The 23,282-nt window shown below is 44.7% G+C and overlaps 1 protein-coding gene and 1 pseudogene across 3 annotated transcripts; one reads left to right on the top strand and one right to left on the bottom strand.

Annotated features, from left to right (window-relative positions):
• Positions 1–5,572: 5,572 nt before the first annotated feature.
• LOC120689208 lies at positions 5,573–10,050 on the bottom strand (annotated as a pseudogene).
• A 3,994-nt stretch (positions 10,051–14,044) lies between these two features.
• On the top strand, positions 14,045–19,148 carry LOC120691686 (RRP15-like protein). Of its 3 annotated transcripts, none has more exons than XM_039974833.1 (8): positions 14,045–14,593; positions 14,679–14,780; positions 14,879–14,960; positions 15,083–15,102; positions 15,614–15,674; positions 17,091–17,179; positions 18,652–18,749; positions 18,893–19,148. In XM_039974833.1, the coding sequence occupies exons 1-7, from the start codon at positions 14,129–14,131 to the stop codon at positions 18,727–18,729; spliced, it is 897 nt and encodes a 298-aa protein (XP_039830767.1). In that variant the 5' UTR covers positions 14,045–14,128; the 3' UTR covers positions 18,730–18,749; positions 18,893–19,148. The 3 variants fall into 3 exon arrangements, with proteins under 3 accessions (XP_039830767.1, XP_039830766.1, XP_039830768.1); XM_039974832.1 differs by having other exon boundaries at positions 17,091–17,182; positions 18,657–18,749; positions 18,893–19,144; XM_039974834.1 differs by lacking the exon at positions 18,893–19,148 and having other exon boundaries at positions 18,651–18,749.
• Positions 19,149–23,282: the final 4,134 nt, after the last annotated feature.

Raw genomic sequence — 23,282 nt, 5'->3', positions numbered from 1 at the left:
TAGCCACCAATAGAGGACGAAGAAAAGAAGAAGAAAGAAAAGAAGGAAGAAGGAGAAAATGAGTCGTCTTTTTTCCTCAAAACTTTAGATTCGCCTAGTCATATATATAGGGTCTGTTTGAGAGCACTCAAATTTAAGAAAAATAGGTTTGGAGTAGTAACTCCATGTTTTTGCAACTCCACTCCACAAAAATATAGAGCTATTGTACGTATTCGGTTTATTATAGTTCTCCAGCAGTCCAGCTTCAGAAATAAGCTGACTTGTAATGAATAGTCTATTTTAGCCCTTTTGAATAGGCCCACATGTCACTCTCTAATTCTCCCCTCTTCTTCCTCAACCCTATCTCCATAGGCAGCGGCAGGCAGGGGTGGCCAAAGGCAGCGAGCGGGGGTACGAGGCGGCGACAGGCAGGGGCCGCCGGAGGCACGCGACGGTCGGAGGCGGTAGGAGGAGGCGCACGCGGTGGTAGCCGAAGGCGCGGGCGGGCTAGAGGCGGCGGTCGGAGGCACGCGCGGCGGTGGCAGGCAGGGCAGCCGGAGACACGTGGCGGCCGGAGGTGGCGAGCGAAGGCGCGCCCGGCAGTGGCCGAAGGCGTGCGGGCTAGAGGCGGCGGCCAAAGACACACGCGGTGATGGCAGGCAGGGGCAGCTGGAGGCAGCGGGCGGAGGTGTGCGCAGCGGCGGTCGAAGGCACGCGCGGTGGCGGCAAGCAGGAGCACTGGAGGCGTGTGGTGGCCGGAGGCGGTGGCAGGAGGTTTGCGCAGTGAGGAAGAAGGTTGGGATGGGCTAGCAAAAATAGAAATGAAGGGGTATGTTGTGTAATCAATAGTAATAGTGGGTAAATAACCCTCAACTCGATGAGTAGGTGTGAAACTGATGTTTTTGGAGCACCCCTTGAGGAGTTCCAACAAAAACCTTGAGTTTGCCTCTAACTCCAGATTTTTTCTGGAGTTGGAGTTGCTGAAGCTGGACACGTTTGGCATGATACATTGGTAGAGTTGCTAGAGTGGAGCTCTGTCAAATATGCCCATAGTGTACCTGCTTCTGCTGTGTTGAAAAAATTGAGATGATGATGGAATCAATACATCAATTAAATTAGTTTTTCTTAGCAAAGCTCTTGCTGTCGTTCGTATGGATCTACTGCTTGTCTACTTGACACTATGATTGACACAATTGCATAGCGCGTACTCCTTCCGTCCCTAAATAAATGTCGCTTTTGCTTTCCGAGAAATAACTTTGATTAATTTTATATTAAATAATATTAATATTTATGATATATAATTAATATCACTAGATAGATTTTTTAATCTAGTTTTTTAACAAATTTATTTGAAGATACAAATATTGTACGTTTTTTCTACAAATCGAGTCAAACTTGTGGCACGTACCCCAACGACGATAGTTAAAAAGGGACAGAGGGAGTACAACGTAACATTTTTAAACTAAAATGTTAACACATCACACGAGTGAGAGGCTGACAGCCACGTGGTTGACCTGAAGTAGAAACTACTGTACCATGAAACCAACATGGACTCGCGCAATTACACGGTGTACCTATCGCCATCGGTGCTACCGGCGGTCGCACCGGTGCACGACGCGACGTCGCGCTCCTCCTCCTCCGCCATGGTGTCTGACATGCTCTTGTTAGGAATCTCAAGATCACTAACTCTAGCTAGAACACCATGAACTGAAACAAATTCATGCACACATACCGTCGTTAGACAAGTTAGCTATCTAGGCTCGCTGATGTCCACGTGCCTGCTTGATGCAGGCTTGATGTAGTAGCTTTAGGTGTTGGAGATGCCCTTCCCTAGTGCTTCAATGCCCAGCTTATTGGTAGCTTTCTCTAGGATGGAATGAGAGGTTCTTTAGAATGCCTCTCCTTATATAGATGGCATTGCACATAGGGGGGCAACCCTTGGATGAATTGAGGTGCTTCTAGTGCCTCCAATCAAGGCATAAAAACAACTTGGCTTTGTCAACTTAAGCCCACAATCACTAAGGTGTTTTCACACCTAAGTGTTCCCATGATCAATGCCAAATTGGCTTTGATATCTTAAACACACAATTCTCTTAAAGCTTTCACACTTAGTACATTCACAAGATCAATCTAACATTCTCCCCCTTGATCATGTGCCTTATTACATAAAACTCATCTCTCAACAAAACAATATACCAAGACCACAGAATTACAATGGTTATACAAATACCATTGAACCCTAGTGACTATAGTACATCATTTCATATCGAAATGAGGCTCACTGTACATTCATGAAGATATATACATATCGGTCCCTTTTTCTTCCAGGATCACAGGCTCTCTACCAAACCCATGCCGGCAACATGCTCTTTAAATACACTGGGTGGAAGGCTTTTAGTGAGCGGATCCGCCAATATCAACCTTGTATTCAAGTACTTGACATCAATTGTCCGATCCTGGATTCTATCTTTCACAACATGATACTTAATTTCAATATGTTTGGCAGCTCCACATGACTTGTTGTTACTCGCATAGATCACTGCGGGTTGATTATCTCAGTATAAAGTGAGTGGCTTAGATATGCTGTCGACCACTCTTAAGCCCGAGATAAAATTCTTGAGCCATACTGCCTACCCTGTAGCCTCATAACATGCCACAAATTCTGCCTGCATTGTCGACGATGCAGTAACACTTTGTTTTGAACTTTTCCATGAAATAGCTCCGCAAGCAAAAGTGAAGATGTATCCTGAAGTTGATTTCATACTATCTTTACACCCTGCAAAATCTGCATCTGAATAACCTACAACCTCGAGGTTATCGGATCTTCTATATGTGATCATGTAATCTTTACTGCCTTGCATATAACGCAAGACCTTCTTAACAAGTTTCCAATGTCCTGGACCTGGATTTGACTGAAATTTGCCAAGCATCCCGGTCACAAATGCCAGGTCAGGGCGAGTGCATACTTGAGCATACATAATGCTTCCGACAGCTGAAGCATACATAATTGCTTTCATCTGCACAGTTTCATACTCATTTCTTGGGCATTGCCACTTTCCAAACTTATCGCCCTTCACTATCGGAGCAGGCGACGCAGAGCATTTATGCATATTGTACTTCTTCAGTACCTTTTCAATATATGCCTTTTGCGATAGCCCTAATGCGCCTTTGGCTCTATCTCAGTGTATCTCAATGCCTAAAACATAGGCCGCTTCACCGAGATCCTTCATGTCAAATTTAGAGGAGAGAAACCTTTTGGTCTCCAGTAGTAAATTCATATCACTACTGGCTAGCAGAATATCATCGACATAAAGGACCAAGAATATAAACTTACTCCCCCTGAACTTGACATATATGCAATTGTCTCTCTCATTCTCTTTGAAATCAAATTTTCTTATAATTTCATCAAACTTGAGATACCATTGCCTTGACGCTTGTTTCAATCCATAAATGGATTTCTTAAGTCGACATCCTAAGTGCTCTTTTCCTTCCATAGCAAAACCTTCCGGTTGAGCCATGTAAACTGTTTCATGCAAATCTCCATTTAGGAATGCTGTTTTTACATCCATCTGATGTAATTCCATGTCATAATGAGCAACAAGCGCCATAATAATCCTGAATGAGTCTTTAGTAGAGACAGGCGAGAAAGTTTCATTATAATCAATGCCTTCTCTCTGTGTGAAGCCCTTAGCTACGAGTCTTGCTTTGAACCTTTCAACATTCCCTTTGGAGTCACGTTTGGTTTTGTAGACCCATTTACAGCCCACAGTTTTGGCTCCGTCGGGAATCTCTACTAAGTCTTATACATCATTTGTACTCATAGATTTCATTTCATCTTTCATGGCATTATAGCATTCAGATGAATGCTCGCTTTTCATGGCTTCCTTAAAAGAGGTAGGATCATCATCCAATACCAACTTATCCATATCTTCACTCATGTAAGTGACATAGTCGCTAGAAATAGCTGACTTTCTCACTCGATGTGACCTTCTTAAAGGTTCACCATCATGTTCATTTTTCTCAGCTGGAGCTTGCTGAAGATCCTCATCATTTATTTCATTAGGTATGATATCAGCAGGTGTTGTATCAGCAGTATTTTCAACTGGAGGTACAACATTATCATGCACCGGAAGGACAGGTTCTTGAATCATTGGAGTCGGGACATAAACCCGCTTCTCTTCAAGATTTATTTCCCTAGGTGTCATGCTCCCCCTCAACATCTCATCTTCCAAGAACACAGCATGTCTTGTTTCTACAAATTTTGTGAGCTGATTTGGGTAATAAAATCGGAAGCCTTTTGACTTGTCAGGATACCCAATGAAGTGGCAGCTGACAGTCCTTGCATCTAATTTTCTAGCATTTGGACTGAAAATCTTAGTTTCAGCTGGACAACCCCACACATGCATATAATTCAAATTCGGTCTTCTCCCAGTCCATAGCTCAAATGGTGTTTTAGCTATTGCTTTACTGGGAACCCGATTGAGAATATGTGTGGCAGTTTTAAGTGCTTCCATCCAAAGATTAACCGACAAAGTGGAGTAATTTAACATACTACGGACCATGTCCATCAGTGTACGATTACGCCTTTCAGCCACTCCATTTTGCTGAGGGTCACCCGGCATAGAATACTAGGTTACTATACCATTTTCCTGTAAGAACCTTGCAAAGGGTCCAGGAACATGGCCATAAGGAGTATGTCTTCCATAATACTCCCCACCACGATCTGATCCCACTGTCTTTATCTTTTGATTATGCTGATTCTCAACTTCAGCCTTAAAAACCTTGAATTTGTCTAATGCCTCAGACCTTTCTTTTATTGGATAAATATATCCATAACGAGAGTAATCATCAGTAAATGTAATGAATGAATCAAAACCATCTACTGATTTTACCGAAAACGGACCACAAATATCCGTGTGTATAAGTTCTAAGACTCCTGTGCTTCTTATGGCCCCTTTCTTAATTTGCTTAGCATATTTTCCTTTAATGCAATCAATACATGTATCAGCATCAGAGAAATGTAGAGGATGGAGTATTTGTTCTTTAATGAGATGTTCAATCCTCCCCCTCGAAATATGGCCCAAACGACAATGCCATAATTTCGATGAAGTCTCATTTCTCTTTCGCTTGGTACCGATGTTCACAGATGAAGAGGGATCAACATTATTCACCGCATCACATAGGGAAATAAGATAAAGTTTGTCTTGTCGAAAGGCAAGACCAACATCATTATCATTACATTTAATTATACATCTCTTATCCCCAAAATGGCAGTGAAGCCCATCGTCATCTAAACATGAGACAGAAACTAAGTTTCTTCTCATAGAGGGTACATAAAGAACATCCTTTAATCGAAATGTAAAGCTAGTGTGGAGCGTAAGGTGCAATACTCCAATTGCTTCAACTTCTGCCTCGACGCCATTGGCGACTCTAATCCTTCTTTCCCCTCTTCTTAGGGTCCTCCTCGTAGTGAATCCCTGCACAATATTTGCAACATGAATAGTCGCACCCGAGTCAACCCACCATGTATTGGTGGTATAATCAGCATATAAGGATTCATCTACAAAGGTTACGATATCAGTACCTTTCTTATTCAATCCCTTTTAAAATGGCCACCTTTTCCACACCAGTGGCACCCATCTTGATTTGCATTGGCCTTATCTTCAGCACAAGAGCTGCTTTCACCTTTGTTTTGCCGGATCTCTTTAGAGGATTGGCCTTTCTTTTTAAATTGAAAAGATTTTGGCTTAAAATATTGCTTTTGAAATTTCTGATATCTCTTCTTTTCAGATTGCATAACTTGATTGGCATGATCAATCCTTGATGCCTTAAGCCTTTCCTCCTCCTGAACACACATGGCCATCAATTCATCAATCGACCACTTTACCTTCATAGCATTGTAATTGATCGTAAATGGAGAAAACTCTGCTGGTAAAGAGGTCATGATGAAATGGACGAGGAATCCGTCAGATATTTCCATCTCCATTTTCTTAAGTTTGGCAGCCATGTTGCTCATTTTCATAATATGCTCTCTTATACTGCCAGTCCCATCATATTTGTCATTAACAAGCCTCTTAATAAGAGTGCTTGCATAGACCTTTGAGGATCCCTTGAATTGATCCTCAATCTTGCTAAGGTAATCCTTAGCCACTTCAGAGTCTGGCATTGCTCCCCTTATGCCCTCAATGATGGAGCTTTTAATTATCATGAGACACTTCCGATTTGAAATGTCCCATTTTGCCTTCTCAATTTCATAGCCCCTCATGAGGACATCATAATTTTCACAACCTTGTTGAGGTTCTTTGGGAGCCTCATTATTTAGAGCATAATCGAGGTCCAGTAAAGCCAGCATGATTTCGAGCTTTTCCTTCCATGAAAGATAATTGCTCCTGCTAAGCTGCTCAATGCCATTAATTAATCCAGCAATATTCGAGGCATTAGAAGCTGCATAAGGAAATAAATATCATTAGTGGAATTTATTCATATACATAAACTTTATTTTATTATTCAAATCCATAAACGCGTTGGTCAGAAAATGGATAAGAATAATAAAATTTTGCGACAAATATTTATTAAACGCGTTGGTTAGATTAATAAATATAAGCCACACTCCATTTCATAAAATTCTCCTTTCAAAAATTCTCATAATTAAATCCTTCCATTGGTTCGGATTTAATCAAAAGAATTTTTAGTAAATTGTAATTTTCTAATCAAGATCTCCCAGTTGGTTTGAACTCAATTAGAAAATTACATCTTAATTTGCAGCGGAAAGATGCATTAATTTGGGCATAAAATTATCAAAGTACTAGTGCCTCCCAATTTTGGAAGATATAAATAAATGCACTAGAATTATTAAAGCCCAAACTTCATTTATCTTGGCCCAATAGCCCAACACTGTGTAGCCCATTGTCTTAAAATAAAAGAAAAAAACTTTGCTTTCCTTAATTGGGCCGCAACCTCCCTAGCTGGGCCAATTGTGGCCCAGTTCATTTTCCCTCCTCGCTCCCCCGCTTGGGCCGCAAGCCCAGGGACGGCTTGGGCCGCGCGTGGTGCCGGCCTGCTAAAGGCGCGGCCGGCCCCCTCCCCTCAAACCCTAGCTCCTTTCTTCTCCCGTTCTCACCTTTCACCCGATAGCGGCGGCGGCGACCGAGCACACGCGCGCGGGGCGGAGGGGCGGCGGCGGCGGCGGCTGCACGCGCGCACGCGCGGAGGAAAACAGTGGCGCCGTCGAGGGTTCCCTCGGCGGAGCACGCGCGCGACGTTGGCTTGCGCGCGGCTCCGTCGAGCGGCACCTCGACGGTGCCCTAGGCATGGTGGCCACGCCCGCGCGCACGAGCGGCGTCCCACCGGTGGCGATGGCGGCGCACCTACCTCCTTTGCACGGCGGCTCCCCAAGGCGGCAGCCAAGGCGCCGCGAGGTGGTCGGCCTCGACGGCAGCCCGGCGCACGCATGGAGGCGGCGTGCCCGTGCTGGTGCGGTGGTCCGGCGAGCTCCAGCGCCGGCGCACGAGGACGACGACGGCGAGCTGCAGGTACACATCCACCGCCTTCCGTTGTAGGGTTAGGGTATGCCCAATTTTGGGGATTTTCTGGAGGAATCGATGACTTAGGGTTTCGTGTTTGGGGATTGAGTGCAATTCCCCTCCATTTTGATGCTCAGCGCCACTAAAAACTCCTAGATTCCATCAATTTTGCATGAACATGAAGAACATGACATATTCTAGTGCATAAACATGGTGAACTACGTATACCAGGCACGAAAAAAGAGGCAAATATTTGTGCACTAGAACGTAGAACAGAGGCATGAACTTGAACAACATCATGATCATTGGAAATAACATCAATAGAACATGACCTAGGGTATGAACTTGGAGAGGAGCACAAGATATTACATGAACTTCAAGAACAACAAGAAAACCCTAGGAGCAGAGGGTCCTAACTAGAGGTAGCAAGGCTCTGGTGCCATTGTTAGGAATCTCAGGATCACTAACTCTAGCTAGAACACCATGAACTGAAACAAATTCATGCACACATACCGTCATTAGACGAGTTAGCCATCTAGGCTCGCTGATGTCCACGTGCCTGCTTGATGCAGGCTTGATGTAGTAGCTTTAGGTGTTGGAGATGCCCTTCCCTAGTGCTTCAATGCCCAGCTGATTGGTAGCTTTCTCTAGGATGGAATGAGAGGTCCTTTAGAATGCCTCTCCTTATATAGATGGCATTGCACATATGGGGGACAACCCTTGGATGAATTGAGGTGCTTCTAGTGCCTCCAATCAAGGCATAAAAACAACTTGGCTTTGTCAACTTAAGCCCACAATCACTAAGAGCATCCCAGCAGTTTGGCAAATCGAGTTGTCATCTTTGATTTTTGGCAAAAACGTTAAAAATACTCCTCCAACAGTTTGGCAAAAGATTTGGCAATTTTTGGCAACTTGAGAAAAACCAACCTCCAGCGCGCAAATATACGCGCGCGGCGCGCAGTTGGCATCGTGGTTTCTAGTCAGGTGGGAGAGTGAAAAAAGAAATAAATAACAGAGAAGGGTTCCTGATTTAAGTTTTCAAAAGGTGGAAATGCATAAATAAAATTTTGTTTCTCTCTCAGGGTTCTTGATGTAAGTTAGATATGGATTTGGCAAGTGAATTATGCCAAACTGTGGAGATAAGCTCTTTTTTTACTTGGCATATCTTTTTAGAAGTTGGCAAAATACAAGATATGCCAAGTAAAATATGACAAATTGCTAGAGATGCTTTAAGGTGTTTTCACACCTAAGTGTTCACATGATCAATGCCAAATTGGCTTTGATATCTTAAGCACACAATTCTCTTAAAGCTTTCACACTTAGTACATTCACATGATCAATCTAACAGCTCTTCCCCCTCGTCTCCGGTAGGCAGGCGACGAACAGGCAGGAGCACCCGATGGCGATCCCGAACACGCCGAACGACCAGAAGCTCCTCTGGCGGCCCAGCGCGGCGAGCACGGGCGCCGCTACGCCGCCCAACACCAGCGCCTGCCGCACCACCCCACCGCTGAGTTGCGCACGGACGTCGGGAACAGCTCGGTGGAGTAGACCAGCATGACGTCGAACGCCGTGCACGCCGCGAAGAAGGACAGCACCTCGGCGGCCATCCTCGCCGCCGCGGCGCCCCGCGGGATGGCGGCGCACGCGAGGCTGCACGCCCCGCCGCCGCGGTGAGCGCGATCACCGAGCCCCGCCTGTTGGCCGTGCGGATAAGGAGCCACGCCAGGACGGCCGACGGCAGCTCGGCCAGCGCGTTGTACGTGACGCTCAGGTAGAGGTTGGAGCCAAGGCTGCCGACGTTGAGCGGCATGCCTAGGTAGACCATCCCCACGCCGAAACTGGCGGCCATGACCGCCGCCAGCCTCCGGAGCGCCCACCGCCGCCCCGACATGGCCTGCAGCGTGGCGAAAACGCCTCCGCCGTTCACCGCGGCGTTGTCCTCGTGCACCACGCACGCGTCCAGCATGGAGAAGCTGAGGCCCGCCGTGCAGCCCCCGTTGAGCGACATGATCTGCCGCAGCGCCTCCATGGCGTCCAGCTTCCGGCCGCGCACCAGGAGCCACCGCGGCGATTCCTGGACAAGGAAGTAGACCAGGACGGCGTAGCCGAGACAAGGCACGGACGTCCAGACGTACAAGTTCCGCCAGGACGCGTCGCGGAACGCGTAGGCGAGCGCCCGGAGGGACAAGAACCCGGCCGCGAAGCAGAAGAACCCCGCCACGTTCACCGTGTTGCGGCACCCCTTCCCGACGCCCATGAGCCCGGCGCGAGATCACACGGCGAGGCCGCGGCCGGGGAGCACGAAGCGTTGCCAGCAGAGGCGGCGGTGAGGCAATGCCACCGCGGCTCGGCGTCGGTGAACGCGGAGATGAACACCAGCTGCGCGTCGAAGGCCCAGGTCGAATGCGACGAAGACGGCTTTGAGCAGCTGCAGGACGCCGGTGGTGCCGAAGTACATCTCGATGACGTCGTCGATGGATGCCTCCTTCGCCGGCGCGGCCTCCTGGCTCGCTGTTAGGAGTGGGGCAGTGGACGCGTTGGCCATCGACATGGTTGTGTGGGCTCGTGCGAATCGATCTCTGCCTGCAGGTCGGAGACGATGCTGGCTTGGGTTTCGGTGCCTATGGACATGATCGTCTGACGTCCAAGTCCAACAACCCGTATGTGTCGTCTCGGCCTGCAAGGGGTTCGAGTCGCCCCCTTTGTGAATTCGCCCCGCCCCTCAATTTGAGCGATGGATCGCAGCGGACCAACCCGGAATAAAATAGGTGCGATACGGATCAGGACACCATCGACCTGAGGTTCAACCCGATCCTCTTTTCCCATCGTCGCTGCCCACCTGCAAATCCAACTCGACACTGCCTAACAGATTCAGCTCCCAGCTGACTTTGCAGGTACGTGTGTCGTGGGCAGCAGGCAGCCTGCAAACTTAGTGGTAAAAAGAGTCATATTGGACACTATAGTATACTGTAGTATTTTTTGTTTGTTTATGATAATTGTTGTCCTACCATGACCTAACTAGACTCAAAAGATTCGTCTCGTCGTGTACATCAAAATTATGCAATTAGTTTTTTATTTACCTACATTTAATGCTTCATGCATGAGGCAAAAGATTTAATGTGATAGGTGAATAGTAAAGTTTGGAGAAAGAAATTTTGGAACTAAACACAGCCCTACTTGCAGTAGACACTCTTATATCAGATCAATATATAGCCTATCACCAGCGAGGCAACTATGCAAGTATGGCACTAGCACTGGCACACAACAGCGGCGTGAGAGGGTTGGCCCTCGGATACCTGCGGGTCTGGCGGGCAGCGGCGCCATAGGACCCGATGCTGAATTTACAATCGCCCGTAACTTTTCTTCCCACAGGTCGATTCGTCCAACGCTCTCACATAGCGGGGCCCACTACACATCTTTTTTTTATTGCTAGTCCTTTCGTTCTCGGTCTTCTCAGATCCAAAACCATCGTCCTTTTCCTTCGCTTCCTCTTTTCTAGAGCATGCTGGGGCGCCAAGATGCTACGGGCGGAGAACCCCTACAGCGGTGGCGCGCTCCCCGGGAGGAGCGGTGGCGGCGCGCTCCCACGGAGGAGCGGCGGCGACCCTCTCCTAGGCGAGCTCCGCAACGGCGGCGTTCCCTGGCAACGCACGGGCCTCCCCTATCCTGGCGGCGGTGCGCAGCTTCCTTCACGGCGGCTCGCGGGCTGAGCGCTCACGGGGAGGCAGGGCGCAGCGGAGCGGCAGCACGCGTGCGCAGGGTCGGAGGATCAGTGCGCGCGAGGCCCGGTCGCGCTTGCTCCGCCACGGCGGTGACCGAGGCTGCCGCGGAGCTTCGGGGAGGCAGCGTGCGAGACCCGGGCGCGGGATCTCTGGGGCGGCGGCGCCGCGAGATCCGGCCGCGGGAGCTCCACCATGGCGGCGCCAAGGTCAGCGGCAAGCCCCGCGCGAGGTTTTTTTTTCAATTTTTTTTATGCAATTTTTTTTCTGATTTCGGATGATTTTTTTTCAGAGCCTTTTTTCTTTTCGTTTGGATGCAAAAAAAATTTCAAAGTTTTTTTCATTTTTAATGTAAAAGTTTTCTCCTTAAATTTTTTTGTTTGTTCTTTGAAATTTTTTTCCAAACTTTTTCTCGTCAAATTTGTTTCGCATCCTCATTTTTCCCTTTGAAAAATTTTTCAGAAATTTTTTTATCACAAAACGACAAAAAATTTACTATAAATAAAAAAAATAACTGTCGAAAAATCGACCGTACGAACTCCTTCCGTACGGTCAACCGTAAATTAGCAATCCCCGCCATAGGAGCGGTTCAATCCACGAACCTTTTCTGGCACAGTAGGAGCGACGGGTCATGTCCAGGAGCGCTCCTAACAGCACCATTTGCATGTTGAGTGTCGTCGCTGTTTGCGTTTGTTTTCCCTATTAATTAGGTACCTACTAGTCCTGTATTCTCCCAAGCCCATTTTGAATTTTAAAATAGAAACCCTCTACTGTATATGTTGAAATGAATGTGAACCATTTTCATTTCGTTAATTTGATCTCAATGGCTAAAATAATAGGAAACGTAATAGGTGACTTATCTATAATTATTTTCTTCCATATACCGTGCCAATCTTGGCGCGTGATTTTCGTTACACTGTTATCAAGGCTGCCAGGTCAGCTTTGCAACGAAATGAAAGTCTTTCTCAGTGCACAATTACATGACATTATTTCATAGACAAGTTGCATCATTTATTTTTATGTATTATTGTGATCAAAATTGTGAATGAATCATAATTAACATCGTTGGTGCAAGTCCACTAGGTTTCGTAGGGATGAAACTCGTCTCTCCTTCTTCTTCATCGTAATAAGTTTGCCAAATCCGTGAAATTGCTTATGCTCACGACACCTGGAGCTGGTCTTAGGAAATTAAAGGAGCATGTGTGTTATTGCCCCTACTTTACAGTGCACTTGTAATTTTACCCTTATTTTTCTTAACTTTGTGATTTTACCCTTTACAATTCCTAAGTTAGTGATATGTGAGTAGAATGGGCAAAACCATCAATATAGGGAAAACGAGATGATTATCACAATTGTACTTCAAAGTAGTGGAAAGAACACTACCAATTCTTAAAATTAAACTAGCAAGAGATCATGGTGCAATCAATGGCCTGGATTTTGCTAGAATCCTCCAACTGGAATCAGATCCACTGGAACAAAGAAATGGGTTGTTTATTCCATTTTCTAGCATGACAGCTTGCTTGCCCTGGTCGAGTAACATTAGTTAGAATAAAAAAAAAGAAACGTGATATGGTGACGTGCGTAGGTGGCTTTTTCTATTTTATTATAATGTAATAACAATAACATGGTACTATATGTAGTACATATTTTGGCCAAAGAGATCGCGGCGCAGCAAGTTTACCGGATCTTCAAGCCTAATGTGATATGTTTTTTTTAAAGGTGGCATGTTTGTTTGGTTGCCTTCCCCACCCAAACGTGGCATGCTTGGCAGGGCCGTTCCAATATTTTTGAGGCCCTGGTGCAGAATAAAAAATTGGGCCCCATATATTTAGGTTCAACGAAAGCTAAATAACCAAAATATATTTGGATTCCATGGTACAATAACATTTATTTTGTATTATTAAGAACTAATATAATTATTAATGCTAAAGGAAAGGGTGAACTTGCTTTACCCATATCTTCTTGACTTCAATTAAAAAGAATCATTCGCCTTGGATTGTCTGACTAATTGAGATGTGAGATGGGCACTTACCACTTGGGCTGTTGATTTTGGGGGCAGATGGCGTGGCGAGATCGTGCAGGAGAGGAGACGAAGCGTTAGCGTCTCGCACTCTCGCTCGATGCCTCGTTCGCTCGACGAGCGACGGCCTCGGCGCCTCGCGTTACGGCGGCAGGCGGCGTCTCGGCACTTCAACTTCTCAACTGATGGACTCACGGTCCTGCCGTCCTGGGGGCTAGGGCGTCAAGGCACACGGCAGATTCGGTAGACGGACGGACGGACGGCCGGCCGGAAGTTGGAGCGTAGCGTTGCTGGGCTTAAACTCTGTTGCTGGCTTAAGCTCTAAAAGGAAATATATAGATGGGGCCCCAAAATTTTAGAGGCCCGGTGCGGTCGGTCCACTTGCGCTGGGCCAAAACCGGACCTGATGCTTGGTTACGTTGGTATAGAGAAAAAAAGATACATGGGATTTCCAGTCAGAATTACATCTTGGAACAAAGAAAAGGATACACGGCATGGTAGGTGGGCTTTTATTGTGACGTGGTTTTTTTAATTCTGTGAGCGTAGGTTAAACCTTAGCTGAAGAATAACTCTTTTTATTATCCTTTAATTAAAATTGTTTTATTACTAGAAAATTGTTTTTTTCTTTCTCGTAAGGAAATTCGTCTCTTTTGTGCATGCCCTGTTCACCTGGCCCGTCACATGCATCCGTTTGCGAGTTATTGGGCTGGGCCTCTTATCCCTCCTCCCCTCTGGGCTCTGGCATGCCCGTCAGGCCCAGCCGCGACGGGCCTGGTGGCCATCACCCGCTGGAGGGGAGAAAACACGGAGAGGAAGGAGGCAGCGCCGCCGCCGCCGCTCCGCTACCGCGCACCCCAAGCTCTAAAACCCTAGTGGCTCCATCCATGGCTGCCGCTCCACAGGCCGTGTCGGCACCCCCGTCCTCCGCCGCCGCCCCGAACCCCGGCAAGCGCAAGACGCGGCCCAAGGGCAAGGGCAGCAAGAACAAGGCGAAGAAGAAGAAGCTCGCGCGCTCCGAGCAGGACGACTCCGTCCGCCGCCACCGCAACAAGCCCAGCGCCAAGTTCCTCAAGCTGCTCCGGAAGCGCGCCCGCGACTACAACTCCGACGATGACGAGGAAGAGGAGGAGCAGGAGCACCCGCCGAGTCCACGCCGCCGCCGCCGTGACGACGACGACGGCGGTGACGACGACGACGACGAGGAGGCCCTATCCCACTCCGACCAGGAGGAGGACGATGAGGAAGAGGGGGTCTCCACCTCTGCCGTCACCAGGTTCGAGCAAGGCTGCAGGGCGTTCCGCGTCGCCTTCCTCAAGATAATGAACAAGAAGCTCCCTGACGACCCCCTGGTAATTCCCACCATTCCTTCCTTCCTTAAACATATATTATTGCATTTCTTCCTTTAGTGACTGACGCGTCTCCCTCTCTGCCTAGGGTCCAATTCTGTCAGCGCACAAGAAATTGGTCGCGGCCAAGTTGGCCGAAGAAGCAGGGGAGCACAAGCCCAAAGGGGAGGCTAGAAAGGAGAAGCGAGTGGTATGGCTCTTACCTCCCTTGCTCATTGGCTGTGCACTCTCATTGAAATGTATTTACTTTAAGCCATTTAATTTGCTCTGGTTTGGTGGGAAAAAAAGGCAGCAGAGAAGGGCCATGTCATACCTAAAGACCACTTGGACAGCAAAGAGAAGGAACTCATCAAGGTTGCTACAAAGGGGGGTAATGCACTGTTTTCAATACCATGTTGTTTTGCCTATCTATGGCTATAAATTTCACCAAAAATCACTCTGTTGCTCACTTGTCCTTTCTCCCCATGAATTTTCCGGCTGCTGGTGACTCAGTTGTTAGGCTGTTCAATGCGGTAAGCACACCAACCTTATCTCAATCTCAAAGTACATGTTAAGCACACAAATCTTATCTCAATCTCAAAGTACATGTAGCTTGGCAAGTTACTTTTTAAATTGAAACGAGTTGAGCTGCCAATTACTCCACCTCAAGTCCACTCTTTGCTTCCTCAATTGTTTCGGGTGTTCATCAGTCAATTATATGAAAGTGGGTAATATTCCAGGTCTTAGGACAGAGAATCCTCTATTTCTTTCTAAACCATTTACTCCACCTCAATTTGCATTCTTGCTTCCTTAATTGATTTGGGGGTTTAGGTAATATTTTAAGTCTTATGACAGATAACACTCTTTCTTTCTGAAGCACAACGTTTTACGGCCACTCCGTGTTTGTTCAACAGATACAGTTGTTTTGTCTAATGTCCAAAAGTGGCTTCACTTAGTACTATAAATGATAGTGGAAAACAATTTATATTTATGACAATATTTCTTCTGCACTGATTGGGTTGTTGGCATGCCTTTTCTTTCCAGGTGAGCAAGGCACAGAAACCTCGGAAAGATTTGAACCCATCAAGAACTAAAGATGCCAAAGGTATATTTTCACCTTCAGGCTAGCATGCTGCAGCTCTTCCTCTGCTGTTCGTGAATTATTTTGTTCATTTTTGTATTCTACATCTGCTAAAACTATTTTTTTGTGGACCATGTACAGAATTATGCATTAGCTAGCATATTTCTTACCTTATAGGTTTTTAGTTATTTTGGTATATTATGGATATTCTAATTTATTTGTTTTGATTTTAATTATTTAATACTAATGTCCAATGTGCAAAGTTCCTGCTCAAACACTTACTTGAGGGTGAATTTGTTTACTTGATCATCATGTATGACTAGCAATGTTTTACAGTCGTCTAGTCGGACCTAGTCGCCATGGCACCGATAAGGTGATTAGTCGAGATTAGTCGTCGATCAGGCCGATTAGTCGAGCCTTTTCGTCTGTATAGTCGTCCTATCATGCTAGGACCGATATGATATGTATACTATACATTACATAGTGTATATCAAACATGAACACCGCAATGATGGTCAGTTGGTCACTCACTTGTGAGATTTGGGTGACAGCGAGTCTGAGGCACATGCATTTGTGCATATATACCTAAAACCTAATGGGCCTCATGCCAGCCCAGCAGCCCAACCACACAGTTGACGCAGCCCATTACTGCAAATCTGATCGTTTTCCTACCTAGTCGAACGACTAATCGCGACTAATCGACGACTAATCGGACGACTAGAATTCTAGTCGCTCATACCTAGTCATTGCTCCTTATCGGTGCCAAGGGAACGATAAGCCTGACTAATCGCGACTAATCGCGATTAGTCGGACGACTGTAAAACATTGATGACTAGTAGAATAATGGTGCCTGGACTGCTGCATTTCTCTCTCTCTACATTCTGGTTAGACATCATACCAAACTGATAACCAGGAGCATGTCAAGCCATATTAATTGATGGTGCAATCACTAGACTAGTCAAGTTATTTTGCTCTATGTACCCAAATTACATATGGGTCACGTCTTTCATGGTTTTGAGTTATTAAAGAGTGAACTGGTGCACATTTGTGTAAGCCCTTATCTGATTAGGTCTCATGTGGAGGTCACAATCTTGAGCAGTGTAGGATTCTGTTAACTAAGCATATAAAAATCACAACAATTGAGGGTCCACTGAATATGACCTCTTGATTTATGATTTTATTTTTGTAAGCAGATGCACACTTGTTTGATATTTTGCCCAAGAACGTACAAATTAAGAGGCACAAGGAATATCAGCATTTGCTTGCCTTCCATTGCAGAGCAAAATCATATTATATTAAATTTACAATGTGTGTATTATGGTTATCTTTATACACTTCATTTTGAGATACACCAGGCACTCTACATTTCATTTTGAGATACACCAGCCACTCTACTATGATTTCCAAATATTCTGAAAAAAATCCTGATAATCTTGGCAGTTTTAGCAAAAGAAAGGAAAAACACCTTCCTCGCGGAACTGAAGATGCCATCACATCAAGATAAAAAGAGCCAGGCACCTTCAAATTTCTGGGTACCAACTGCTAATTATTTTTTGGGTGGCTTCTTTTATTCTCACAATATGCTACTGATGTTCTGATGCCTTGTCGGACGACCCACATGCCATCCTTAGCGAGTATTGTAACTGTTGGACATGCATCTATCCCTTGAAAGTGAGCATTTTGCGAAGTTTTCTTTACTTAAAAAAATCACTTTCCTAGTTTAAAACTTTAAATGTTTTTGATGATAAACTCATATCTTAAAGTCAAGTTAGTGCAACTCGTGGGGATATCTGCTGCACTTTTGTTTACATAGTATTACATGCTCAATTTGATACATTATCTGAAATTTACCAAACAGAATGACTGCAGAAGTAAAGTTCACATGGCGTTTATTACTGGGAACCCACCACTGCTTTCTGTAGTTACATATATGGGTTGATGCGTGGGAAAATATTTCATACTGTTACTTGACATGAAATTTCAAGTAATGCCTGTGGTGCACTATCCATTATTCACTTGAGTTTCAATGCCCTTGGTATTGTGAAGCCCCAAACACATTGTACACTCCCTTTTCTGTTGAAGATTGGGTTGTCAAGATGAGGGGTTTAGCCATGTGGCATATGGAGATCAGGAGAGTTTGAGTAGCATGATTTGTACCTACCAACTACAACCTCTCTTTAAGGTATATGAGCCATTTAACCCATAGTTATTAAGCTGGATTTTTTTTTTCTAGCTAGCTAACTTGCTAGTCCATTGTTTGGGCAAGTTCATTGCAATAAGGGTAACCACACTTGATCAATTTTTGAAAAAGCTTGACTTATGCTGGGTGTGGCTCACCTGTTGTGCTTTTGCCTAAACCGGCAAACTGGATAGTATGGCTGACTAGATGTATCAACCATGATCACATTGTAGGAGGAACCACTTTAGCAGCAGTAACCATGAGCACCATGACAAGCACCTCCTTTATGTGATCCCCTCTCTCTATCTAACAAAGTTAATATGCCTAATGTTCACTGTAGGCAGACAGTGGCCACAGCCAGTCTAGGGCTTTTCAGATGACTGCACTTTACCAAAGCTCAGATGGTCAAGCACATATGGTTCCACCTCATATTTCACTAATGACTGTTTAGCCTCATATTTCACTAACTTTCAGCGAGCAGATTATTATGGTTCTAAGAAACCATAGGTAGGTTAGTTTTTTTTAAATGGTTTGCTATTCAAAATCATAATCTAAAGATTTGTTGTTGACATGCCACATGGCAAGACAAGAATTGGAAAAGTAGCACCCTAGGCTTTTCTTAATCTAAACAAGAATTATAGACATCAGGCAAAATTTTGCCTTCACAAATTGAAGACTCGCATGATCTTCAGTTACTCGTAGCCTTATAGATGTCTAGTCAACATCAGAATAAAACCTAGCTATTGCAGTGGTTGGTTTTAAGTGAATCTTAATGCCTGGACTTCAATGTGGCTTGGAATTTCTCATAATTGATCTGCCTTTTCTAGCGTACTGGCAAAGACGAAGATGAGCCGGCATGGGCACCCCTGCGAGACACATACATGCTTGGTTCTAAATTAAAGGACTGGGATAAAATGAAGGTGACGCCCTCATTATTTATATGCATCTCGTGATTTGTTTGCACACATTCTTTCATTTTGCATTAGTGCAACACTAATAGTTCAAGTATGTCCACTGACTTGCCTTGTTGATCTAACCGATTTCTTTTTTATATCATGAGTAGGATTCTGCTGCGGAGACACAGGCAGAGATTCCCTTAGGTGACTCTTCGGATGAGGAATAGGAATACAATCTGTTTACTCGAAGTCATATTAGAGATTGATTCTGTTGCTGTATTCCGTGTGCGTTGTTTGTAAAGCGAGATGAGCTGTGTTTTGGATATTCAAATTATCAAATTCACACCCCCTCTCATCTGTTTTGCAGGCTTTTTTTCATTGCATCGCTTTGGTGCTAAATATATAGTATATCTTATAAATGCATTAGCCTAGAGGCCTGGGATGGGTGGTTGCATTCACTAGTCTACCAGGTAGCCTGCTGGTGAGTCGCATGTGTAAGGTAGGGAGTGTTCGGAAAAAGTAGTAAGGCAGGAGAGAATCATTTCTGCAGTGTTTTTTTTTGAGGAAATCAGGAGCGGGCTCCCCCTTCTGTATATTTATATATAATATAAAGAAAGGAGTAACCAAGTACTTGAAAATTGAAACAAAAAAAAAAGATCATAACCGTTACAAAAAGTTATTTGGTCATGATTCAATTCCATGGAGATATGCCTTCTTTGCTCTGTGCATAACACGAGCAAACTCCTTTTTAAAAATCTCGTTGCTGCAGTGGTGTACTGATGGCTGAATTCCTTGCAGCGATGTCGTATTGTTGTATAACCTTAAGAGTAAAATGCACTGTGGGTACATGAACTTGTAGTGCTGTATCAAATAGGTCCATAAATTTAGAAACCGGAGATCTAACCCCTCGAACTTGCGAACCCGTTCACCCTAGGTCCAGTCCGGTTTTGCATGGCTTGCATGGCACTGTGCGCCCGCGATTTGCTACATAAACCCGGATTTGCTACAGTTACCGTAGTTTTGTTTTTTCTTTTCTAATTTATTTCGGCTGAATCTTTGAAAAATCATAACTCTTCGATACAACATCAGATGAAGATGATTTTTATATGAAAATTGTAGCCCTCGACGAGATCTACAACTTTCTAGTTTTGAGTTTTTTCATTTGATGAAGTTAAGTTGTCCAAAAAAATTATACAAAAGTACAGCACCATAATAATCACGTACTTCTGCTTGTCGCACTAGAAAATTAATATATTTTTCTGTTTGTTGTCAAATGAAGACACTTTGTATATCAAAATTAATATATTTTATCAACATCTTAACAACTTTAAATGTAAAAACTCAAAACTACAAGAATCTAGATCGTTAAAAGTGTTAAAATTTTGGTATACAAAGTGTCTTCATTTGACAACAAACAGAAAAATATATTAATTTTCTAGTGCGACAAGCAGAAGTACGTGATTATTATGGTGCTGTATTTTTGTATAATTTTTTTGGGCAACTTAACTTCATCAAATGAAAAAACTCAAAACTAGAAAGTTGTAGATCTCATCGAGGGCTACAATTTTCATATAAAAATCATCTTCATCTGATGTTGTATCGAAGAGTTATGATTTTTCAAAAATTCAGCCGAAATAAATTAGAAAAGAAAAAACAAAACCGCGGTAACTGTAGCAAATCCGGGTTTACTGTAGCAAATCGCGGGTGCACAGTGCCATGCAAGCCATGCAAAACCGGACTGGACCTGGAGTGAACGGGTTCGCAAGTTCGAGGGGCTAGATGTCCTATTTCTAAGTTTATAGACCTATTTGACACAACACTACAAATTCATGTACCTACAGTGCATTTTACTCTAACCTTAACATAGGCCGTGCATTTTACTCTAACCTTAACATAGGCCACTTTGTCGTTGGAATCAAGAGTTCAATTTCATCGCCTAGTGGGCTAGTGGCATTGATCCTGAGAGTAGAAGGCAGGAAGATGATAGCGAGGGCTATAGCTGCAAATGAAGTCTAATTTTGTTTAATTAGACTGCTACAGTTTGAATGCATATAGATTTGAAATAAGAAACGCTTGACAGTCAGCTGCAATGTTCTTACCGAGTTTTTAAACTTTTTTTTTGGAACATAAGACAACAGCAAGTGGTCAAGCGTACGGGCTGTGCAACAACCACCTCATCCATGGTGCAATAGGGGATTAGGGGTTAGCAAAATTGGGTGAAATGGACGGTGTTTCCGTGTTTGGCCCGTGGCCGCTGAGGAAGTGCAAGCGTGCAGGTGACGGCAGGGCAGCAGCCAAGCACCTGATGGTGCGAGTGCTGAGAAGAGCAGGGAAGAATTGGCCTTGTTTGGAACGTGCTAAATTCCTAGCATGCTAGGCCATGCTAGTGAATTCTTTGGCCGCGCTGGGCAGGTTTGATTGAAAAGCTTGTAGCACAAGCTTCAGATATTTGCTACATGTACCCAAGTGAAATCACAATGTTCTGCTTGAGCTGCTGCATCTCTAGACTTAAACTGATCTGAATTACCAACAGTCAAGCGTGACTGCACATAACTGACGGCGATCATTATTCCATCAAACAAGATACAACTCCAACATTGGTCGAAACAAATAAAACGTTCATTATTGTGATAAAAAAAACAACTCAAACAGTGGTACAAACAAATGACATGTAGACCTCACACAGCTCTAGAACGTTCAGCCATCCAGCACCCTCTTGCTTTGTCATCACGGAGTGCATTCATGTCATCCTCATCACCCTCTACGGCATCATGACTTGTGTCCTCGTCAACATCATCTATGTCCCAGGAATTATAGTCCTCATCCATATGATATTGTAAATCGTCATTGTCGTTCTACAAAATGAAGTTATGCAGTCCACAACAAGCCAAAATAATTTGAGCATGTTTGCACTCCGAGTAATGTGGGAGACCCAACAAAATGCGCCACTTCATCTTCACCATACCAAATGACTGTTCTATCACAGACCTAAGGGATGAATGCGCTTGGTTAAAGATTTGTTTCATACCTCTAGGCCGAGGCGCCCGTTTCCATAATGCCTGATGATACCTCACCCCCTTGTACGGTGCCAAAAAACCACGTCGGTTTGGGTACCCGGCATCCACAAGGTAATACTTGCCTGCAATAATGAATAATCACATACTTTACAAACCAGGTAGCAAAGCAAATGTCACAAAATTATTACAACAGCGCCACATACCTTGAGGAGGATGTGGAAACTTGTCACCACACCTATCCATCGCCTCCCTAAGGACTGCCCAATCATGTGCTGATCCTGGAATCCCAGCTGCAACAAATGTGAACCTCCGGTCGAAGTCACAGATGGCAAGCACATTCTGAGTTTTGTTGTTGTGCCTATTGAAATACGGCCCCTGCTTGTCGCCAGGCACAATGACTCTGATATGTGTTCCATCAATGGCTCCAATTGCATTGTTGAACAATGGAGCGTACTTGTGGTTTCCTAACTTTGGGTGCACTGAATCAAACTCAGAGTCCTTTGGTCTTATTATGTCATTGGCTAGGCTCCACACACAGCGCAAGACATGATTGAATTTTCTACTTATTGTCTCCATTGACCTTGTAAACTTATCCTCAGCCTGCCAAACAGGTTTAGGGGACCCAACCATCCACAAGAACATGGCTAAAGCCTCTCTAGATGGCATCCTACTTGTTGACTTCAACCCATATGACCTAATCAAAACCTCATGCAGCATCTCAAAACATGTTGGGCTCATCCTAAACATGTTGTAACAAGAATTTTCATTGCGAAGAGTCCTTAGTACCCACTCATGTCCTGTTTCGGGGGGTTGCCTAGGTGGGTTTTTGCATAGATATGTTGTGTAATAGAGACCAAGTAGGACAACCTTCCTCACCAGTTCTCTTCTTCTCCTACTTTGCTCAAGTGCGGCCTTCACAGCAGGAATGACCCAATGATCCCTTCCGAATACTTCAGCAAGTGCTCTCTCCACTGCATTTGTCCCTCCTGAGTCCGCTGTATCTAGCTGAACGGCATCACTTGGCATGGGAGCAGCACCTTGTGCTGCTATTGCTGATCCACCAACACCGGGAAAATCAGCATTGTCTGCTGTACTTGAAGCCTACAATGTGCAACAGAAAAAAAATCAGTCATATGTCCAATTTAGGATGCAAAGAATGCAGCAGTCATAGAAGAATACATCAGCATGTACTATGTGAAGCTCATGGTAAAATGAGAGGGTCAACTACAAACAAGGACTACATCACATAACACAATGACATAATATTCAACGACACAAATACAATGCAAATGGAGAAGTTCAGTTCCACGAGTACAATGGAAATGCAAAGGTTCAACTACATATAAGGACTACAGCACATTACACAATGAGATAAAATTCATCTATCCAGAAATTTTGGATCGGAGTAGGCATTATGGATCCATGCAAGACGCTCCTCCGGAGTTTCAAACCACTTGAATACAACTCTCCACTTCTCTTGCTGGAACACATTGGTAATGAAGAAAAATTCATGGCTGCTCCTGGGGATGCCACATTCAAC

Source organism: Panicum virgatum, chromosome 9N (assembly GCF_016808335.1).
Source record: "Panicum virgatum strain AP13 chromosome 9N, P.virgatum_v5, whole genome shotgun sequence".
Taxonomy (NCBI): Eukaryota; Viridiplantae; Streptophyta; class Magnoliopsida; order Poales; family Poaceae; genus Panicum; species Panicum virgatum.
Note: the sequence above shows the minus strand (reverse complement) of the source record. Positions and strands in the feature narration are given on the sequence as shown.